The sequence below is a fragment of the Uranotaenia lowii genome, chromosome 1, assembly GCF_029784155.1.
Source record: "Uranotaenia lowii strain MFRU-FL chromosome 1, ASM2978415v1, whole genome shotgun sequence".
In the NCBI taxonomy this organism is placed as follows: domain Eukaryota; kingdom Metazoa; phylum Arthropoda; class Insecta; order Diptera; family Culicidae; genus Uranotaenia; species Uranotaenia lowii.
The window spans coordinates 202,652,673-202,675,573 of record NC_073691.1 but is presented as its reverse complement, the minus strand read 5'-3'; the positions used below and the strand labels follow the sequence as shown (position 1 = coordinate 202,675,573).

General features: G+C 37.6%; 2 protein-coding genes across 3 annotated transcripts in view; both read left to right on the top strand.

Annotated features, from left to right (window-relative positions):
- The window catches only part of LOC129738301 (GATA-binding factor C-like), a 578,622-nt gene that overhangs the window by 124,973 nt on the left and 430,748 nt on the right, over positions 1 to 22,901 (top strand). The window lies entirely within an intron of this gene.
- LOC129744247 (GATA-binding factor C) overlaps positions 10,046 to 22,901 on the top strand; it is a 50,591-nt gene continuing 37,735 nt past the window's right edge. For both annotated transcript variants that reach the window (XM_055736685.1, XM_055736676.1), the window contains exon 1: positions 10,046 to 11,384. In XM_055736685.1, coding sequence (XP_055592660.1) covers positions 11,126 to 11,384 — 259 coding nt within the window. In that variant the 5' untranslated portion in view covers positions 10,046 to 11,125. The remainder of the gene's footprint in view (positions 11,385 to 22,901) is intronic.

Genomic DNA, 22,901 nt, shown 5'->3' with positions numbered 1-22,901 from the left:
TTTGGGTTTAATAATGCGCAAGATACATTTCAACGTATTTGAAATGGCCACAAAACGGCGCAAAACGGCGCAAAACGACTTAATCAGTAGCATTCAATGCACTGATCACACTAACATGAAACTAAGAACAAAAATTCGACCATTTTCTGAAAAAAATTTTTAGTTAAATTTTGTCGGTATTGCGAACCAGCCAAATTTTACAAATAAAATGCCCTGTAGGAAAAATGAACCTGTTTAGCCTGATTGTATCATAAAAGTTGCTTATTTTAAGTTGGGTGATACTTTCTAACTGGGATAGCATTTCTTCAAATCGATCGGTGCACACTCTGGAATCGAAATTGCGTACTGTTGGAATACTTCATATGAACTTTTGAAGTTGACTTCAAGCAACATTTGTGCATATTATAGGCCTTGGAAAAAATGAAAGACCTTTTACTAACCATTCAACCGTTATTCAAGTTTCAAGCTCGCTTCAGCACCAATTTGCCACTTCTACGAACATTAAGTGATGCTAATGCTTCTTTCGCATATTGACCCGCGTGCTTTTCCTATTTTTTTATTAATCGAAGAAACATTTAAAGGTATCAGTAGATCGAGATTTTGAAAGCCTGCCTTTTCAGAATGGGGCTTGGATTCAGAGTAAGCAAACGATTATTTTGAAAATGTTTGAAGCTTCCCAATATCGGCAAGTTCAAGACACTAGAGAAATAAAAATTTTATTTAAATAAGGAAATGAAAGCTCTTGAATTTTTTTATCTGTCCCACAAAAGGCTGAACAGCTTTCTTTACAGCTTGATTTTGTAGGTGCCGATCCTTAGCGATAAGATAAATGAAATAATTGATTAATTTTTTTTAGCTAATGAAATAATTGGTAAAGTTTAAGACTTAAAAATGAATGGATTAGCCTCCATTATAAAATATCCATCCATTTTTAACGCTTCCATCCATCTATTTTTATCGCTTCAATATCATCTAAAAGCGGCTAATTCCGGTCATTGGAACAAATTCTACGTCAATTCATTGAAAGTTTCAAATTCTACGTGTCAGTGCTTTTCTTTTCAGAATCGCACAAAAAATTATTTTTGTACGGCACAGAGAACATTCATTATAAAGTCTGTTTCACATAGAATCTGGTCGGATAAAAAAGATCATTTCTCCGTAAAGAAATAACGTACAACAAAAGTAAAAAAGTCATTTTATAGGGTTTTTATAGCACTTTAAGGAAAAAAATACGTAATAATCATTCGTCAGCTTTTCGGATGAATTTTCGAACATTTTTTTGTGATACCACCCATCATTTTCTGCACAGTACTACTGGTAACCTCATTCGCCATCTTGTTCCACCACTTTTCCATTTGAACGGGTTTTTTCATGGTTCTGTCACATTTCTTCAGTTTGCCCTTAACTGTTGCCCAATATTTCTCGATGGGATGAAAATCCAAACAGTTTGGTGGATTGATACTTTTTTCAAAAAAATCGATCTTGTTCTCCTTATACCACTAAACGACATCCCAGGTGTAATGGCAGCTTGCCAGGTCCGGCCAGAACTTCACCGGACCTTTGTAGGACCGAGCGAATGGCAAAACCCTCTTCTGGAGACATTCTTCTTTGTAAACATTTCCATTCATTGTGTCCCCAGTGATGAAAATCTTAGTCTTCTTTCCACAACTACAGATCCCTTGCCAAATCATCAACTTACGAGCAAATTTATCTGCGAAAACAAACTTGAATCTACCCTCAAAATTCCCTTTATTTACGCTTCGCAAGGTAAAAATTGTTACCGGGTATTTGTCCAAAATCCACTTGACGTAAGTTTCGTCGTCCATCAAAATGCATCCGTTGTACTTGGTCAACACTTTCTCGTACAACTTCCTTGCCCTGGTTTTAACAACCAGGTTTTGTTTCAGCGTGGTTCGTCTTGAACTTTTTCGCCAAATCACGCAAGGAAATTCCAGAATTATTGTGAACTGATCGAACTAGCTTTGCTCGCAACTTCCGGTCATATGTTCCACTTAAGGGTAAGGGTCTCCCGGTAACGCTGCAGCACCGAAATTACAGTCGATTTTGGATATTTCAGGAATTTCGCGATCTTTACCCCTGACCACGTCGGTTTCTCTACGTGAGTGTGCAGAATTTTCTCTCGCCTTTCGCGTTCCATCGTCGATAACTTTTGACTGACTGTTTTAATCTTGATGAAATTTTCTACGTAAAGTTAGCACTTTTCTTCCGGAAATTTGAATAGATCGCAGCAATCACGAAGACTAGTATTTTCATCATAGTTTAGCAGGGACAAAAAATCTCACTTAATATTCGCGAAATCTCTTAAATGAGACTTCATGTCATAACGCAAAAATCACATTTGAAAGCAAGTGCAACCTCACAAGCATCCTTGAAGTTTATCCGAGTGCTTCTTAAATTCAGCTTTGCTACCCTTCTGCCACACAACACTACTTCCACTTTAATAGATGGCTTATTACAAAACTTGCGGCCAAAGGATTTCACAACTTTCTTGTTTTGCAAAACATTTTGCCAGTTGAACAGAACTGTACTTTTAGGTTTTTCACATTACTTTGCATACTATTTCTACTTGAATAGATATTTCGCAATTTCTAGTCATTTCCATAAACAAACTACGCTCATGGGGCGAAGAAAACACCGACCGCTTCTTTCGGCAGCTCACGAACGGCTACTGTGCATGTTTCACACGCGAACGCGCTTTCTGAAAAAACACTTTATTCGCCTTTTCTAATAATCCCTATTTGAATTTGTTTATAAAATCTTCGAATTTATTAGATTTTTCCTTAAAGTTTTAATGCAATCTCCCGCACGAATAAAAAACATATGCTGACAGTTCAGCACACGCCTACTCTCTTGTCTCAAGACAACCAAGAAGTTTGTTGGTAAAATCTTAGAGCAAGTTCACTGGTGTTGGAAAAAAGTGGTAGAAATTTTGACATTTTGAAAAATTTGCCATGCAAAAACCTTTTCAAGTTCTGTGGCCTTAAAGTTTTTTGCATGGTAAAATTTTCAAAATGTCAAAATTTCTACCACATTTTCCCAACACCAATGAACTTTCCTTAGGAAAAAAAGTGAGTTATTAGGTTTGAAATAATAATTCAATAGTTTCATTTCTGGTTTCGAATTTGTGGAAGAATAACTATAATTTGTTTACAAAATATACCTACCCACCTACCACTTTCAGTTAGATTTTTTCTTAAGCAGTTGAAAACCATCGAGCTAATAACTTAATCCTTCACACATTAAGACACAATTGATACTGATCCTCGACGAAAAAATAAAAAGATGCAAAGTGTCACTTGCCGGCTGCATTGACACCTCCCGAGGGACCGGCACCGGGACAAAACGGGGGCAAAACAGCATCCTTCAACGAAAAACCGGAAATCCTCCTGCAACACCAACAACGACGTCGAAATGCGTCAAAGGAGCGGCGCGTGCCGCAAACTTGAATCCGTTTTCCGTTTTTTCACCCGCACACGTGCCCGGGCTTTATTATTATCGCTAGCCTACTACGATAGCGACACAACCTACAGAGGCCGGAGTTGACTTTTCGACGGAATAACTATTTTCCTCGGCATTTCGATTTTTCCGCCGGGGAAGGGACTGCTGACGACCCGGATTCACATCCTCCCGTAAGGATGTGTCAAATCTGAAGGTTTGGTAGCGGGATTAGCTACATATTTAAAGCTAGAGGGGTCGCTAAATGATCAACGCTTTTGGCCAGTTATGAAGGATAAGTAGCATACTTGGTGGCTCGATTGTGTCCCAGGGGGTGGTTTGGTTTGGTTGAGTGATGAATCAAAATCGGATTTATTTTACATATGTTTCGGATATCCTCGTGGGAGTGTTTGAGAGGAAGAGATTTTCGGAAACGTTTTTGAGCGATAACGAGGGGTGGTTTTTTGTGTTGTTTTATAAGCAAACCTACGGTTTGGAGATCATAAATTGAAAGTCAGTTTCAGCTTATAAAGCATATTTTTTATTGTTGATTTTTTTATCACTAACATAAGATGTATCTGCTTCGTTGAGTTTAATTATTCTAGTAATTTTCGACAGTTTCTAAGTTCTCATCAACGTTCAAAGTTATTTATTCAATTGAGGAAAATATTTCCTAAAGGTGCTCCACTTCGTCTTAACAGGTGTTAAAGACCCCCCACATGAACGTTCGCATCTTTTTTATTAATTTTTTTTTTCTTCACTCCACTCCACTAACCGTTTATTATTTCAAATATTTCATCAAACGCGAATAAAAGCCCACAACTGCATCGTAAAACTTTATCACATCAAGCAAAAGGCGGAAGCCAACTATTAAATTTACCAACGATCAACCAGAAAAAAAAACCACAAACAACCACCGAGCAAAAGTGAAATAAAAATTAAAAAATCAAATTAGACCATTTCGGTCAGTGCGTTTTGGACGCGCGTTTAATTTTGTTGTAGGTAGGTCGTTGATTATAAAGTCGGAATAATGCCCCCGGGAGATTTCGTTCGAAATTTCTTTCTGTTTTGGGACCCCCAGAAACTCACCAAAACTAAACACTAACCTCGCCTAATCTGGCCAACAGAAGAGAGAGAAAAAAATTACGCCACACGATACGAGAAGTAAAATTTGTAATTAAATGGCGCGTAAAATTGTACCGATTATACCTGCACCATTGCCACCACCTGGTTCCACTTTTTCTCTCACCCTCTCTCTGACTGAGGCAGCTATACGAGAAAAAAAAGACCCAAACTTCAATTCGTGTTGAATAACAACGACCGAGTTGAATTGAAATAATTTTTTTTAACATAGTAGGGGAAATTTATCAGAAGTCAGACTCCGAATTCAGATTCAGAATTCAGATTTTTATCTGATTATCTTAAAAAAGAATTCAGATTCAGAATTCAGATTCAGAATTCAGATTCAGAATTCAGATTCAGAATTCAGATTCAGAATTCAGATTCAGAATTCAGATTCAGAATTCAGATTCAGAATTCAGATTCAGAATTCAGATTCAGAATTCAGATTCAAAATTCAGATTGAGAATTCAGATTCAGAGTTCAGATTCAGAATTCAGATTCGGAATTCAGATTCAGAATTCAGATTCAGAATTCAGATTCAGAATTCAGATTCAGAATTCAGATTCAGAATTCAGATTCAGAATTCAGATTCAGAATTCAGATTCAGAATTCAGATTCAGAATTCAGATTCAGAATTCAGATTCAGAATTCAGATTCAGAATTCAGATTCAGAATTCAGATTCAGAATTCAGATTCAGAATTCAGATTCAGAATTCAGATTCAAAATTCAGATTCAGAATTCAGATTGAGAATTCAGATTCAGAGTTCAGATTCAGAATTCAGATTCAGAATTCAGATTCAGAATTCAGATTTAGAATTCAGATTCCAAATTCAGATTCTGAATTCAAATTCAAAATCAGAATTCAGAATTCAGATTCAGAATCCAGATTCAGAATTCAGATTCAGAATCAGAATTCAGAATTCAGATTCAGAATCCAGATTCAGAATTCAGATTCAGAATTCAGAATTCAGATTCAGAATTCAGATTCAGAATTCAGATTCAGAATTCAGATTCAGAATTCAGATTCAGAATTCAGATTCAGAATTCAGATTCAGAATTCAGATTCAGAATTCAGATTCAGAATTCAGATTCAGAATTCAGATTCAGAATTCAGATTCAGAATTCAGATTCAGAATTCAGATTCAGAATTCAGATTCAGAATTCAGATTCAGAATTCAGAATTCAGATTCAGAATCCAGATTCAGAATTCAGATTCAGAATTCAGAATTCAGATTCAGAATTCAGATTCAGAATTCAGATTCAGAATTCAGATTCAGAATTCAGATTCAGAATTCAGATTCAGAATTCAGATTCAGAATTCAGATTCAGAATTCAGATTCAGAATTCAGATTCAGAATTCAGATTCAGAATTCAGATTCAGAATTCAGATTCAGAATTCAGATTCAGAATTCAGATTCAGAATTCAGATTCAGAATTCAGATTCAGAATTCAGATTCAGAATTCAGATTCAGAATTCAGATTCAGAATTCAGATTCAGAATTCAGATTCAGAATTCAGATTCAGAATTCAGATTCAGAATTCAGATTCAGAATTCAGATTCAGAATTCAGAATTCAGATTCAGAATTCAGAATTCAGATTCAGAATTCAGATTCAGAATTCAGATTCAGAATTCAGATTCAGAATTCAGATTCAGAATTCAGATTCAGAATTCAGATTCAGAATTCAGATTCAGAATTCAGATTCAGAATTCAGATTCAGAATTCAGATTCAGAATTCAGATTCAGAATTCAGATTCAGAATTCAGATTCAGAATTCAGATTCAGAATTCAGATTCAGAATTCAGATTCAAAATTCAGATTCAGAATTCAGATTCAGAATTCAGATTCAGAATTCAGATTCAGAATTCAGATTCAGAATTCAGACTCAGAATTCAGATTCAGAATTCAGACTCAGAATTCAGATTCAGAATTCAGATTCAGAATTCAGATTCAGAATTCAGATTCAGAATTCAGATTCAGAATTCAGAATTCAGATTCAGAATTCAGATTCAGAATTCAGATTCAGAATTCAGATTCAGAATTCAGATTCAGAATTCAGATTCAGAATTCAGATTCAGAATTCAGATTCAGAATTCAGATTCAGAATTCAGATTCAGAATTCAGATTCAGAATTCAGATTCAGAATTCAGATTCAGAATTCAGATTCAGAATTCAGATTCAGAATTCAGATTCAGAATTCAGATTCAGAATTCAGATTCAGAATTCAGATTCAGAATTCAGATTCAGAATTCAAATTCAGAATTCAAATTCAGAATTCAGATTCAGAATTCAGATTCAGAATTCAGATTCAGAATTCAGATTCAGAATTCAGATTCAGAATTCAGATTCAGAATTCAGATTCAGAATTCAGATTCAGAATTCAGATTCAGAACTCAGATTCAGAATTCTGATTCAGAATTCAGATTCAGAATTCAGATTCAGAATTCAGATTCAGAATTCAGATTCAGAATTCAGATTCAGAATTCAGATTCAGAATTCAGATTCAGAATTCAGATACAGAATTCAGATTCAGAATTCAGATTCAGAATTCAGATTCAGAATTCAGATTCAGAATTCAGAATTCAGATTCAGAATTCAGATTCAGAATTCAGATTCAGAATTCAGATTCAGAATTCAGATTCAGAATTCAAATTCAGAATTCAGATTCAGAATTCAGATTCAGAATTCAGATTCAGAATTCAGATTCAGAATTCAGATTCAGAATTCAGATTCAGAATTCAGATTCAGAATTCAGAATTCAGATTCAGAATTCAGATTCAGAATTCAGATTCAGAATTCAGATTCAGAATTCAGATTCAGAATTCAGATTCAGAATTCAGATTCAGAATTCAGATTCAGAATTCAGATTCAGAATTCAGATTCAGAATTCAGGTTCAGAATTCAGATTCAGAATTCAGATTCAGAATTCAGATTCAGAATTCAGATTCAGAATTATGATTCAGAATTCAGATTCAGAATTCAGATTCAGGATTCAGATTCAGGATTCAGATTCAGAATTCAGATTCAGTATTCAGATTCAGAATTCAGATTCAGAATTCAGATTCAGAATTCAGATTCAGAATTCAGATTTAGAATTCAGATTCAGAATTCAGATTCAGAATTCAGATTCAGAATTCAGATTCAGAATTCTGATTCAGAATTCAGATTCAGAATTCAGATTCAGAATTCAGATTCAGAATTCAGATTCAGAATTCAGATTCAGAATTCAGATTCAGAATTCAGATTCAGAATTCAGATTCAGAATTCAGATACAGAATTCAGATTCAGAATTCAGATTCAGAATTCAGATTCAGAATTCAGATTCAGAATTCAGATTCAGAATTCAGATTCAGAATTCAGATTCAGAATTCAGATTCAGAATTCAGATTCAGAATTCAGATTCAGAATTCAGATTCAGAATTCAGATTCAGAATTCAGATTCAGAATTCAGATTCAGAATTCAGATTCAGAATTCAAATTCAGAATTCAGATTTAGAATTCAGATTCAGAATTCAGAATTCAGATTCAGATTCAGAATTCAGAATTCAGATTCAGAATTCAGATTCAGAATTCAGATTCAGAATTCAGATTCAGAATTCAGATTCAGAATTCAGATTCAGAATTCAGATTCAGAATTCAGATTCAGAATTCAGATTCAGAATTCAGATTCAGAATTCAGATTCAGAATTCAGATTCAGAATTCAGATTCAGAATTCAAATTCAGAATTCAGATTCAGAATTCAGATTTCAGATTCAGAATTCAGAATGCAGATTCAGAATTCAGATTCAGAATTCCGTAAGGAACAAAAATTTGGTATGTGATGATAATGCTTCTAAATAAATTCTACCCGCACATTTTCACTATATTTCATTTCATCTAACCTTTTATCCATCTTCAAAAATTTCATAATCTTTAGATGTCCCTACCAAAAAGGACATCACTTTTCACCGCTAATTGAAGTAACAAACATAAATAACGGTGGTTAATCTCTTCATAGAGTTAAGATTCAGAATTCTGAACCCAGATGTTGACTTCAGATTCATTATTCCAACTCGAGTTTCACGCACCGAATTGTGATTTAAAAATCAATTTTCACAAACAACTCTCACACAAGTAAATCACCGCCGGCAATCACTTTGTTCACTGAGTGTTAATATTAATTTAGTTTTTGTTTTGATCCCAGCAGTCAAAACATCAAAGCCGCCTTGGATTTATTTTTTTAACAAATTCGCTCCACATAAGAACCAACCGTCAAATCACAGCCTCTACTGTTTCGCTTTTGATTCCACGAGAGGTCAGAATTAACACGTTCCACAGTCAAAACATACATTAACAATAACCGCCTCAGACAGCCCCAGCACAGCCACCCCCAAATGTAGAGAACACTCACAGTATAGTTTGGGGAAAGGTTTTCCCCGAAAAAAAAAACAAAAGTTGAATCAAATATCGCCCCCCGTCCATCGCTCTAGTGCGACGAAACGCCACTTATGCGCGTGCAGCAAGCTTATTGTTTCCTTTTGGAAATTTCTTCCCACAAATATGTTTTTGATTTCGATTTGCACCACCATGTGGGGTTGAGGCTACGCAAGACGAATGCAGCACCAGCCAGCACCAGAAAAACACTTGAGAGCAACATAAAAAGCAACGGTGAAGATTTCTTCAATCGGAAGAAAGCTTTCGAGGTGCAGTCGAAGAATGGTGGCGGAGTGGGGAGACCAGAAAACATGCTGACACGACAACTTGCGGCCGGCTGCAGCTGGGGAACAACTCTTGCGGCGGGCCAACCAATGTCACACACCGAACACACACGTTCGTTCGTTCTGAAAATGTCCCTTTTTGACAGCATGTAGACTTCGACGACAAATCTTGCAGCAGCCCGCCCAAGGAAGAGAGGGGTTGAAAACTTGCATCCCTTTGGAAAACCGAGTCTTTCTGGTCCGGGGTTTGTTGGTGTTGGAAGAATCAGGCGCAAGGGAAAGGGAAAAAAGAGAAACAAGTTTGACATCACGCCGCCTCTTTGTGTGTGCAAGGAGAGAGCAAAACATTCCCGGTTCGGTCCGGTTCTGCACCTTGTTTGCGTGCGGGTATGGTTGATTAGGCCCCGCCTACTTTTCACTCTACGAGCGTGCTGTGTGCTGTCGTCGTCATGCTGTGTGAAGTGTAATTCTCTTTTTTTCTGCTTTCGTTTGGAGCGTTGATTCGCGTTCGGTTTTGACTCCGCTTTGGTGCAATCGTTGTTCAGGCTGAAGTTGTGTTGGTGCTTGTGAGCGTCTCCGGTGTGTTGGTTGCTGTAGTTTGGCGGAGGCTTTCCCGTTCGTTCGCTGCTGGCTGGCTGGCTGCAGTAACACCAACGCACTGGTCGACGGGTGGCTCTGCGGGTTGTTGGTGTTGGCATTCGGTTCGATTGTGTGCGTTGCTGCGCTCGGTGTGAGTAGGAGTATTACACAACTATAGCCTAACAATTAATGCCTTCAGTCGACCCCTAGCCGTCGTCGTGGTTGCGCGTTTTTTTAGTGGTGCTGCTGCTTCTGCTACACCTCCGTATTGTTGTTGTACTTTCTGGTGTGAAATCACTCGGTGACCGTCGTTCGTTTGTTCGTTCGCTCGTTCGCAGCCTTTTGCAAAACCATCATCATCGCAAGAGTCAAGGCGAGGGCAATCCCGTCGTGAAACTTTTGTGAGGAAACAGAATCTTCGGCGTAATCTCGGTTGGTGGAATTTCAATCGCCCCCAGAGAGTGTGAATACGCGGCCAAAGCCCAAATAGGTTTGCAAGCTTGAGCATCCTAATCCTTACCCAGTGAGCGTATCCTCCGAACGGGGAACTTCTTGTATGTTCTGTGTGCCACCCGAAATCGTTGAAGGGTTGAAGAAGTTTTAAAGATTTGAACGCCTGGGAGTGACCACCCCCGCCCTACGTTCTCGACAGCAAATGAATAGAAACCTAAACAGTGAGTGCAGATCGTGATACGGTTTCGGATGCTTTAATCATGCTAAGTGTTAATCCATTCAATTTGTGAATAGAGCACAGAAAGTGTTTGTGTTTAATCAAACTGGATTCAAGCGAGAACCCTGCGGCACGCGAAAGATGTGCTAGCATCCCTTCCAGCCGTCTCCGTGAAAAGATGATTGTGCGTCAGTGGCAGGTGTGAAGAGGTTGTGGCTGCTTAGAGAAGAGAAGAGATTGTGAGCCTACGGAACGTTATGGGTCATAGTCCGTAGTGCGCAAGGAGACGAAGACGTGCAGACGTGTACCGTCACCAGACAGACGAGACCGGAAGTTTTCTAAACGATTTAGGCGTCTTGTGCGTGGTGATGCTGCAGGAAGAATTTATAGCGTACTTCTCATAATGACGTAAACCGAGCAAACCAGTGCATAGCTCTTGGTTCACGTTTTCAGGACGCTAATCCGTCCGTCGATGTAACAAGAATTGATACACAACCGTACCCAAGTGAATTGTGAAACCGTTCCAGTGCATTTTTATACCAGTTAATCTCAAGAGATCAAGATATCAATAGTGTAGTGTCGTACATTGTGCCAGCAAAATGATGGACGCATCGGCAGTGGAAGCCCGCGGCTGGTACGACAACCAGCGGCTGGCGGCAGAAAGTTCGCTCGGGCCGTCGGCAGCTGCAGCGGCGGCCGCGGCCGTTTCCCTCGGGCAGCAATCCTCGGTCGGGACCGGTATCGGTGGCGGCGGAATCGATTCCTCGGACATGAATGCGTTCTATCGATTCGAGAACAGCAGTGCAGCAGCCGCCGCCGCCCACCGCCGCTACTACCCGACCGGATACGGAACCCACGGTAAGTCGAGTGAAATAATTATTCAAATGTCGAGCAGCCTCTAGGTGTCATTAACAAAAAAAAAAAATCGTAAATCTAAAAGTGCATCAATGAAGAATGCAATTTCTCAAAGTGCTACTAAGTTCAGGTCGTCGTAACTTGCTTCCGTGCCCGCGAGAGTCCGGCGGCTTTAATGTTATTCTAATCGCCGTCCGGGAAATGCACGTCGAGGGGCTATTCTGTGCAAATTTTTCACCAACCGACCGCCGCTTTGTACCCGCGTAGATTAATTACGACGGGTGAATATTATGTATGCACATTGCCGGGTGCAGTCTGTTATCGATTGATGATGAGCTACTGCTGCCCGGTCCGTATTGTTTCCATTCATCACGCGTTCGGTCGGTCGGATTGAATGGGATGCTCGCTGTAAATGCGTAGTAACGCGAATTTTCCTAGCCCAACCACCGGCCAGTCATGGGAATCGGGTGAATGAAGCACATTAATTCGGCATAGATTAAGAAATTAGAACTCGACCGAAGCCGCTGTGGGGATTCTCGGTGCTCGTGCTCAGTGTTATGCCATATTCGTTTTCATCTGGTGGAAAGATGGTTGTGCACCAACTGCTGTCATCTTCATATAAAAAAAAAGGTTTGACAGCACTTGGTGCACTACCGGTGCACCACCAGGATGAAAACGAATATGGCATTAGTGAATCAGTTCGGGTGATCTTTAGTTTTGGCCATAAGCGCGAAAGTCGTGAAGTAAAATTTAATGCTTCTACGGAAAGAGGATTACAATTGTTGCAAAGGAGAAAAAGTCGCTCTTTAATTTTCGAATTGAAAATACTTCATATTTGTTTAAATTTACAAAACTCTGCAGTAGAATGTTGAACTTTTGTTTATTCTTCTGTCATCAGTCATTTCCCAGCTTGTCAAACGAACAGCTGATTTCTCATTGATTACAAGTTTTTCGGCAACCTCTGGTCCGCTGAATAACAACAACATTAAGCATGTTCAGTGGCCGCGCAGTATCTGAATGTATTTATTTCACGCCAAAATCAAATTCAAGTTAAACGATATGTACCACAATAATGTTTTTCAGGTAGATATTAGTTTCTAAAGATTAATCGCATTTGAAACTGAAAAAAATGTGAAATTTGTACTGAATACTAATATTTAATTTGAACGGATTTCGAAAAATCATTAAACAAATCTAATCTTCACAGTAAAAATAAAAATCAACTGCGATGTTATGATTTTTCAAAACAAAAAACATCAACAAAGCAGGCCAACCTGGCCAATACCTGAGACCAAATCTGTTTTCTTTCAGAAGTTTAAAATTGAAACTTTTTATTCATTTTCAAGACGCTGCGGAGTAAAAAAAACTTCAACCGGAAATTGAGTCGATTTTGAACTTCGGTAATCGAATTCTCGGCCAAAAAAGTGCATTTATAAGTCTGCTTAAGGGGGGGCTAGGGTCTAACGGGTATAAAAAAAAACACCATTTTCACGATTTTTTTCTGGAGCTATCGTTCAAACAAATGTATTCAAATTTTTTGCAGTATACAAAGCATTGTTAAAAGAACATGTAGTAATTTTTTCGTAGAAAAATATTGAAAAATGAGCCGGGGACGGAGCATTTTCGAGGATGCCTTTTAGAAAACAGCATTTGCGGTGGACACTGTATCTCAGCACAGAATCATCTGAAGTCAAAAAATCAGAGCAAAATATTTTTAATAGATGTTTTTCTGGACCCCAACGTTTTTATTTAACTTAAAAATATTTTTATGAAATTTTTGTGGCTGTTTGAAGTAAAAACTACGATTTTTCACTTAAAAATCCGCCATTTTTCACCTGTAAAATCTCCCCAAAATAAAAAAAATCAAAAAATAAAAACGTTGGGGTCTGGTATTTTATATATAGAAAATATGTTCCAAATTTGAAAAGAATCGGATAAGTAGTTTTCAAATGACGATGTCCACGGACTTTAAAAATGTGCTTTCGAGAAAAACGCGTTTGAAGTTTCTGCTCTTGCTTTCTTGCAGTATTAGATAGGAGGAGATAAAGGCCTATAACTTCTACAGTTTTGCTTCGATTGACTTGAAAATTTGACACAACATTCTTGAAATGTTTTACAATAAGAAAATAAAAAAATAAAAAAATCGATTTTTTGAAAATGTTAGACCCTACCCCCCCCTTAAATCCTCCATTTGAAGCTCAACTGATGAGTATTAATTAGAAAATGATTGGCTCATTTTCAATTTTGGTTTCTAAATTTAAGTTACGAGTTCTAATTCCGACTTAGAGTTATTGAATCTAAGATCTTCTACTAAGTTCGTATTGTAATTTTTTTTTCGTTTATTTAAGACACAACGAATTTTGAGCCAATTTTCATCTCAGATTCTGTTTCACAGAACACAGAATTTTGGAAATATTCACAGATTTAATAGTTTTTTTTTAATTTGGACATTTTCCAAAATAATAATTTTCATATCAACATAAATTTTGGATTTTAACTTTGTTTTGGAAAAACATTAGATTGTTGTTTTTTTTTTCTCACGTAAAATGAAGAAAAGGCTCCAGTTTTAACGACTTTTCAAAGAAATTTATGCTATTTCCGTCACAGAAAACCAACACTGAATTTTTGGGCAAAATCATAGAAAATCAGGTTTTTTTTCGCTTTTTTTCGGCCACTATCATCACAATTCTGATTTCTGCTTCTGTGTTCAAAAACGGAGCTCCGATTCAAAACACAATTTTAACTTCTTAGCTTGTTTTGAATTATGAATGACTTCACTTTTCATTATTGATACGTACTGAGAAAAATATCTTTATTTTGAGTTTCCCTCTAACTTAAGTTTCATCATAATCGAGATCTAACTTCCAATTTCTGATCTTCAAGTTCAATTTATTTTCTGTTTTTTCTGGGGTCGATTTCTGTAGATGTTTTTTTATGAGTTTTAAGTCATAGTTGTGTTTTTTGGTTCTCAATTTTTAATTCAAATCCACATTGGTTAGTTCAGGTAATTTATTTTTGAAAAAATATTCAACTTTCAATTGTTGAAGTTTCGTGTTGAGTTTCATGTTGATATAAAAACTAAAAAATGTGATTAAAAATAATGATGAAAATTTTCTTGGTTTTTTTTTTTCTTAAAAACTGTTTTCACTCAAACAATTTTGTTTTTGTCGTTGTTTTTTAATTTCTAGTTTACAAACTTCTTGAAGATTTTTTTTTATTTTTTTTTTTAAACGAACACAAACGCATACAGGATCTCAATGAAACTTGAAGTTTCCTCGAAGAGATTCCTTTTTTCTTAACTCTAAGCGTACATCTTTCGAGGATATGATGGCTAGCATCTTACAAATGCTTAAACCACCAACCCAAAGAAAGTGTACTATGTATGCCGTGACCGGGATTCGATTTCATACCCACTGGCTTAGAAGACTTGAAGGCTATCCTCTACGCCACGAGCTGCGGCAAAAATTCTGCAAAAAATCTTTCGTTTTGTCAGCCTTTTTCGCAGCAAAAAAGCCAATTTTATAAGATGTGTGTAGTATCATGCTAAATAATCAATTAAATTCGAAATTTCATATTGAGTTCATCTGATGTTTTTGCATGTTTATAAATTTTCTGAATAAGATTATAATACTGTGAATTGTCAGAAAAAAATCCATTTGTCTCTTTAGAAAATATACTGAAATCGAAGCTAAATTGTTTCCAACAAGGCGTGAAATCTGGACTTAAAAATGATTTTCATAAACCAAAAAAGGTGTTTCAGGTAAAACTTAATTCGTATCATTTAACTAAATCCGATTTCAAAATTATTTCTCAGAAATGACAAGAATTTGTTTTCTGCATCGAGAAACGGATATCTTGAATCAGCTCTCCTAAGTCCTGAGAGTGGCATAAGGTACTTTTATTGATTTCTCTTGCAGTAGATTTTTTTAAAATTTTAACGAATATTAACCGCATATAAAATAAATGAAGCCCTCCGAACTAACTTTATAGTTTTCGTGTTGCTCGATTTTCTATGCACTTTTCGAAAGTTGTAGTTTTCGATCGAACAGAGTTTCAAGTAGGCCTTGCCTCGGGTGTGGACGCGTTTTTTTTTTGTTTTCTCGCTGCGCGAGTTTTTTTCTGGGAAAAAAATTTTGATTTGAGAAATATTTTAAGGGTTATTTAACAAAAAATCGAAGAATTGTTTATCGTGTCAACAAGAGCTAATTTGTGGAGGTGTAGAATGAAAAAGATCTCGACTGATTTGTGGCTGGAAAAGTGATGAATGGGGGCAAAGCTGGATGCCATAATGCCGGGAGGTGGCACTCGCCAAGGACAATAAAAAGCGAAAATCAAGCTGAGAGCTTTCCGATTTCCCTCTAAAGATCAAACACATTCTTTTTCCTATCAATTTGCTACTGTGCCTTTTTCAAAATTATTTAGATTAAGTTCACATCGTGGCAGAAGTATTGTCCGGGTTCGATATCGTAAAAGTTAGTTTTTCTCATACTTTCACATACGACAGTACCACACTAATCATGATACTGATGAAAATTCAGATTGTACAGAAAGAGAAAGATTTTATAATGATAAACAAAAATTTAGTTGACTACAACCGAAATTTTTCCATAAGCCTCCAAGTGAAAAAACTTTTTTTTCCATGTTTGTTTCCATTATTTTAAATTGATTATCCAAAAAAAAGTAAACTTATGATTGATTTATTTGTTGAACAATTTAAAACAAACAGTAGAAGAAATTTTGGACGATTCAATCATAAACATAGCAAAAACATAGTGGTACTATTCTTGTTGCGCTCACTGTTTCTTTTCTTCTTCTTTTATAAACATAGCCAAAACTTGTAAGCAAAACTTGCGCCCTTCATTTTTCTGATCAAAGTTATCTCTGTTATGTTTAAATATGAATTTCAGAGATTACTTCGGTCAGACCAAACATGTGGTAAATACCGCAAAAGATGCTGGAGCAAGAAGAGGAATAAAGCGTGGAGTTCCCTATCAAACGCTTCATATGCTTTATGTACAATAACTTCATACAAAAATCCTTCAATGCAAAAGTCGGAAATCGTCAAAATGATTGGATCTCACCAAAGAGGTTTTCGTCGACCGGACACATTCTTCGCTGATTCGGAACCGTGCATCTAAAATTGGCAGGCTGACGCTATTTTGATTTCGGAAACAACTGCAGCCGAAATGACTGAGGCTGATTTTTTATTTCTCCCCGCATCCTGTAGTTTTTGTACACCTCTGCGATTATTTTAAACTGGATGCGATATTGGTAGTTAAGGGATATTAAAACTTTTTCTTCTCCAGTTCGAATGATTTTTTCCTCAGAGCGAAAATTTCTGACATCTGCGCGAATCAACGCCTACTCGAACTTTCCTATTCTAGATTCGCCGAACTGTTTTTTTTAATATGTCTTTATTGTTACCAATTCATCATTAAATTTGAATGACTTTAAATTAGGTGTTCGGCTCAATAATAAACTGTTAAGAGCCCTATAGTTATCTAGATACTAAAAAATTATTAATTAGACTTGAATTTGCTGAGCGCAATCAAGTATTTTAATGTAGGAGAACATCCTGTAATGTCAAAACTATTTTGAACTGTTATGTTAGGTTCTTTCGTTGCAATGAATTGGCTGCGCATAAAGTTGTTAATATCAAATTGCATTCGTAAATCTCAGAACGTCATCATACGATCTCCCTAAATTCATGATACTAATGACATTAATTGATCAAATGAAACCCAAGCTTTCGCGAAACATAGAATGCATGTTAATCAGAGCTGCAAATTATCAGTGTCAGACGGCCAATGTCAGCCGACTTTGATACTGCTTTGCATGTCTATGTCATGTGATACTGTTTTTTGGTCAGCGACATATGATTACAATGTCATGACCAAGTTGAATAAACGACATCATGCTTGCTACGACTTTTTTCTTCTAACGGCCAACAGCTACGTTTTTTCAACTTTGCGCAACTTATAACGAAAAATCCCTTTCAAAAGAGCCTAAAAATGAAATAGAAAGATGATCGTATGTGTGATGCGAGTGGAGTACAAAAATGTCATTCAATATTGACATTGCTGCCTGACCGACATTGTAGCTTGGTCATTCAACTCGTAGATGACTTTGATATTCTTTCGATAACATTGAATACTAGACGTTGGTCGGGTCGAACGAAATTGACTGAAATTTACCAGCCTTGATGTTAATCAATTTTGTTCATATTGGTTCATGCGACCCAGACAAAAGTAACTCTAGAATCATTTCAACATAAAAATAATAAAACGACCAAAAACATCAACTGGTTGGGCCCACCGTGGAGAACCAGTACCACACGTTTCAAATCACATTTCCTAAGAGAAGAAGCATTTGAATTTTTTTATGTTATTATTAATAGAATTTATAAATTCTAAGCTTTATTTACCATCGTTGAATTGTGTTGAACTCCAAAGTACAATCATTCCTGAGCATCATCCAATGATTAAGTGTTTTTATTCGCTCTTAAAAATAAAAGGAGAAACGGAAAATATCAGCAGAACAAAAAAACTTTCAATGTCTGTTAACTCTCATCCGTCTCTGAATTTTTTTCCCGTTTCAATCCCTGGAGTGTCAACTTGACACTCCTGATGAAAACCAATTTATCTCTCTTGTTTTTCAACCGATTTTTACAAAATTTATAGTTTTGGAAACCTTTGTAATGTAACTTCTCACAAATTATTTACCTACAACACTTCAGTTTTCCAAATGTTTAAAATTACGTCAACTTTTCAAAATTTATCTGGTATGACGGTTCATTGATTGAAAAGTACGGTTTTTACACAACTTTTTTACATTTTTTATGGTCATGATCTTAGAAAATTTAAAAAAAAATTTATGTGCAACGTGTAGCTTCTAACTTGAACTTTCTTGGACACTAAATGAAATTTATTTGAGCATTCCGTAGCTGATCTACAGTCTTTTTTCCGAAGCATATTTTTTCGGATTTTTTTTGTACATTGAATAATGGAAAACTGCTGTGTTATAGGCGAATAATGTTTGAGAAACATATATGAGTTATATTACAAGGTTTTCAAAACAAAAAAAATAATTTGAGTAAAGGATCTGTAAATATTCTAAAACCAGAACTGCCTTCACAATGATATACACCGTGTACTCCGGAACAATTTTCCGCTACTACTCCGCAAACGACTTACTTACTTAATGATCCCGCGCCGATCCTCCGGTGCATAGGGCCGTAGTAAAAGACCTCCACTGTTGACGATCCGGAGCCAGCGTCTTCACCTGATCCCAGTCAAGATTCTCGTCGACAGTTCGGATTTCAGCGGCTAGGCTTCGCCGCCACGAATGTCTGGGTCTGCCTCTTCTTCGATGTCCTTCTGGATTCCAATCTAGCGCCTCTCTGCAAATCTCGTTTTCATCTTTTCGCAGCGTGTGTCCAATCCATCTCCACTTACGCTCCCGAATCTCGATTTCTAGCGCCTTTTGATGACACCGGCGATGTAGTTCTTCGTTTGGATCCAGTTGCCAGGCCACCAAGCGCGGATGACACTCCGCAAACAGCGATTCACAAATACTTGCAGTTTTCGGCTCGTTACCGCATATGTGCACAAAGTTTCACACGCGTACAACAATACGGGTTTGACGTTTGAGTCGAAGATTCGGGTTTTGCGTTCATAGAAAGCTGGAAGCACTTGTAGCCCAGTTACCACAAAATTCGAAGAATTTTCTGGCCCCTGATAGTTGATGATGCACTGCTACTTTCCAAGCCGCCCAGCGATTCCAGCGCTAAGAGGAACGTTGTTTAAATCCTTTATTGCGCCGAGCGAAACTGTAACCCTCTTGACAATCACACTTGACACATTCTGCAATTTTGTAGTAAGGTGATTTTAGCATTCATTTTGCCACTTAACAAATATTAAAAACACAAACGTTTCATCGACGAAGAGAAAACAAACGCATACGTTGCCAATAAATCATGGCCTACTCCCGCCTTGCAAATGATTGTTTTTTAATAACATTCTTTATCATTACTTCGTGGATAGAATATGTACTTAGATCCTTCAACAAAAGAGTTCTCCAAACGGTAAATCGATTTGAATTGACCTTTACCAACGACATCAGCAACTGTTATTCACAATTCGCTATAAATGTGCTCTATTTCATCCAATGTTTATTATTCCGGTCATCGGATCCATTTCTGCGAACTCTTCAGGCTTCAAGATCAAGCAAACAAATACGGTTTTTTGTTGAAGATTTTCGTCTTAATTTTAATGGTAGAAGTACAAAACTCTTAGATTTTTACTCTACTTTTCATTGTCGATATGTTAAAATGACATCACACCTCAACGCAAACAATTGAAAAACAGTAAACAATCAAGTTATTCTACCGGCAACAAACAAGTATGGCAACAAGGGATGTTCCAAAGTTAAATTAACAACAGCAGCTATAAATCCCCACTGCGAAGGGGATGATGGACGTTTTTAATTCCATGCCGAAGCATCACGGTTCCGTGAATATTTAGTTTACGTTCTAGTAGAGTCTTTTTTTTTCGTCGATCGTTCACTTAAATCACACCGGAGAACCGATCCACGCTCCGGTGAGGTGCCATGGGTGGATCAGAATGCAACAAAGTAGAGCTACATTCGCTCTCAAATTCATATTCTAAGCCATCGGCCATCGTTCATCGACGACGGTCGAAGTGTCAATCCCGAAAAGCCGCCATAGAGCGATGCGGTGGCCATTTTCTCGACATCTCCCATCAACTTCCGTGTTCCGTGTCTGGCTGGGAAAAAACGGCTCCCTTGGGTGCATGATATGTGAACAGAACTGAAAAAAATGGTTCAGTATCTCATTTTTTCTTCTATCAGAGAGATTGATTTTTTCGGTTCGTTCGTTTCGGACGTGTGCGCGCGCCTTCTCGAATGTCCGGCGAGGCTTTTCGGCGGGACGAAGGTGGCACACGAAACCGAAATCATTCAACCAAAACCATCAGTTGTGGTGGGCCAGCGAAAATGGTGAAGCTTCTCCTCACCCACAAACTGCTAAAGTAACTCACACACGAAGCAAACTGAAGAACAACAGAACAGAAAAAAATGGGTCTGTGAGAAGTCACGTCACGTCACTTTTGCCACCGTTTTCGTTCGTTCGTTCGTTCATTTGTTGGCCAGTGGCAGTGGATCATCATCGGTAGCAACAACGCCACGAACATCGAGAACACGCAGCCCTGGGAGTCAGTCAGGGTTGGCTGAAACTAGGCCTCCGAAAAAGCAACAGAAAAAATAGGCACTACCAAAGTGACCGGCAGCTGCCTGGTCACGCACACCCCATGCAGCGAACGAGAGCGCCATCCCATGGTTTATGAACGGGGGGGACACCGGTGTGTGGACATATTTCATATTACACGAACACATCGGCAAAAGCAACCCTTCTTTAGGTGTTCCGACGACCAAGACCAGCGACAAAGACAGCTTACGTTAGCCTAGCAGAGGGACCATAATGGTTCCCGCCGAGCCAACAAGGTAGAGGACATTGTTGCGCCTTATTTCGGTTGCAATAACATCGCAGTAGGCTCATCGGAGAGGAGGGTTGATGCGTATACCTATAGCCACATTCATAGGTGGTGCAGGAACCCGTCGGACGAGTTTCCCTTCGGAAAAATTTTGACTGACAGCTCTACTCTGACAGCAGCAGCCGGTGATGGCCGAAATTGCCGAACCTACTATTTATGGTGGGCAGCGAACCGTGGCCAACGCGAGGAAAAAAATTCTTCATTTGGGGACCCCTGAAGATGGTCGGTCGAGGAAAATGGACTACTCGAGTAATTTGTAAGTTGTTATGTTTTGCCGCTGTTCGAAAAATTTGTATGACATGGCGATTTTCTCCGGAGCTGCGCTCGGATCATTTAAAACCGGGGGAGCCATTTTTTGGAACAAACCTGATAAGAAAAAGCGACGAATTAATGGCTCAATAGGATTTCACAATAATCTTATTGAAATTTTCTCACCAGTAAAGTATTTTAAACCGTACATACACGCTGCCAGATCTTTTGAGCATCCCGGTGAGTAGTAAGTACATTTACTACTCATCTTTACTAGGCCGAGCCTACTGTGCAGTATTGGAGGCAAAGACAACTGTAACACAGAGAGGAAAAAACGTGGACAACAGTGTAGTGACCGGGCCGGGATGTTCCTCATCGCACGCTTTCCATGATTTAATAATTTTCACGTTGGGAACACAAATGCTAGAAAGAAGTGTGCCCCTGGACTCCGATCCCCGATACAATTTCTTATGCGGGTCAGAATGGGGTTATTCTACAAAGAAATTCCAAATTTTACAACATGTTAGTTTTGAAATTCTTTTCAGTCTTTGGAACTTTACCCTTTCCAAACATTTCTTGGTAAATATACAAGAATGTATTAGACAAACTTATATACTTACGAATAACGGAACTATTATATCGGTACTAAACAGGTTTCCGGAAATAAAAGAACACAAAGTTATATTTCGCTCTTCTTCGTATCCTGTCGCTCAAACAACTAACTTCAATAGTTCTCCTGTAACTCGATTACTTCGATCGATATCACAGGAACCAAAAATTTCTTTGAAAACTCACTTCCCTACTTCAACCTTACTGATAAATGCATTAAGAGCGTTTGTCCTACTATTGCTGTTTTTTTTTCCAATCGTAACACTCCGAAAAGTTTTCACAAACGCGCACGTGGGCCACAAAAAAGTGATAAACATAGAAAAAAAACGCAAAGCCAGCAGAAATAGAAAATAGACATTAAAGTTAAAGGGACTAGTTTTCGAAGAAAAAAAACTGAACCAGATAACGGGTGGTACCTAAAATTTTGGAATTTCTCTTTCAAGTAGTGAAAAAAGTCAAATGTACTTGAAAAGAAGACTTGATTTATTGAAATTAAAGGTACATTGTCCATTGTCTAAAAAACATAAATGAAAAGTTGAAAATGGTCCATAATCGGCTGTTCGCCGAAGCTTCCGTTTGATTTCGGAACAGGAGCGTTGTACGGCCTTCATGTCAACTTTGTGAATTCATCTCTTGATTCTACCAATCAATTGTTTGCAGTGCTTGGCTCTCCAATTATTTTTGTACACCAATGAGCTCAAAGTTCCGAAAAAATCTTCGATTGGGCGACACTTAGGCAGATTGTTCGGGTTGTGGTTCTTGGGTAGAAATGAAATCGAATGGGTGTTCAAAAAGAATTGTGTGCTTTTTTTTTTGGCATAATACGATGACGCTTTATCCAGCCAAAACACGTATTGTCCGTCTGCGTGATGTTTTTGTAGAAACGGCTTTAAAATTTTCTTCAAACATTCATTCTGGTACACATCTTGATTGATAACCAAACCAGACGGCTTGAACTATGGATTAGAAATACCTCTCTCGGAAATGAATATTCACAGCATCACTTTCTGTTTTGAACTTGTATTTTATGTTCGGAGATATGTTAAAACTATCCTTGAAATAGTATCGATCGTTTCCGGGGATTTAACTTTCG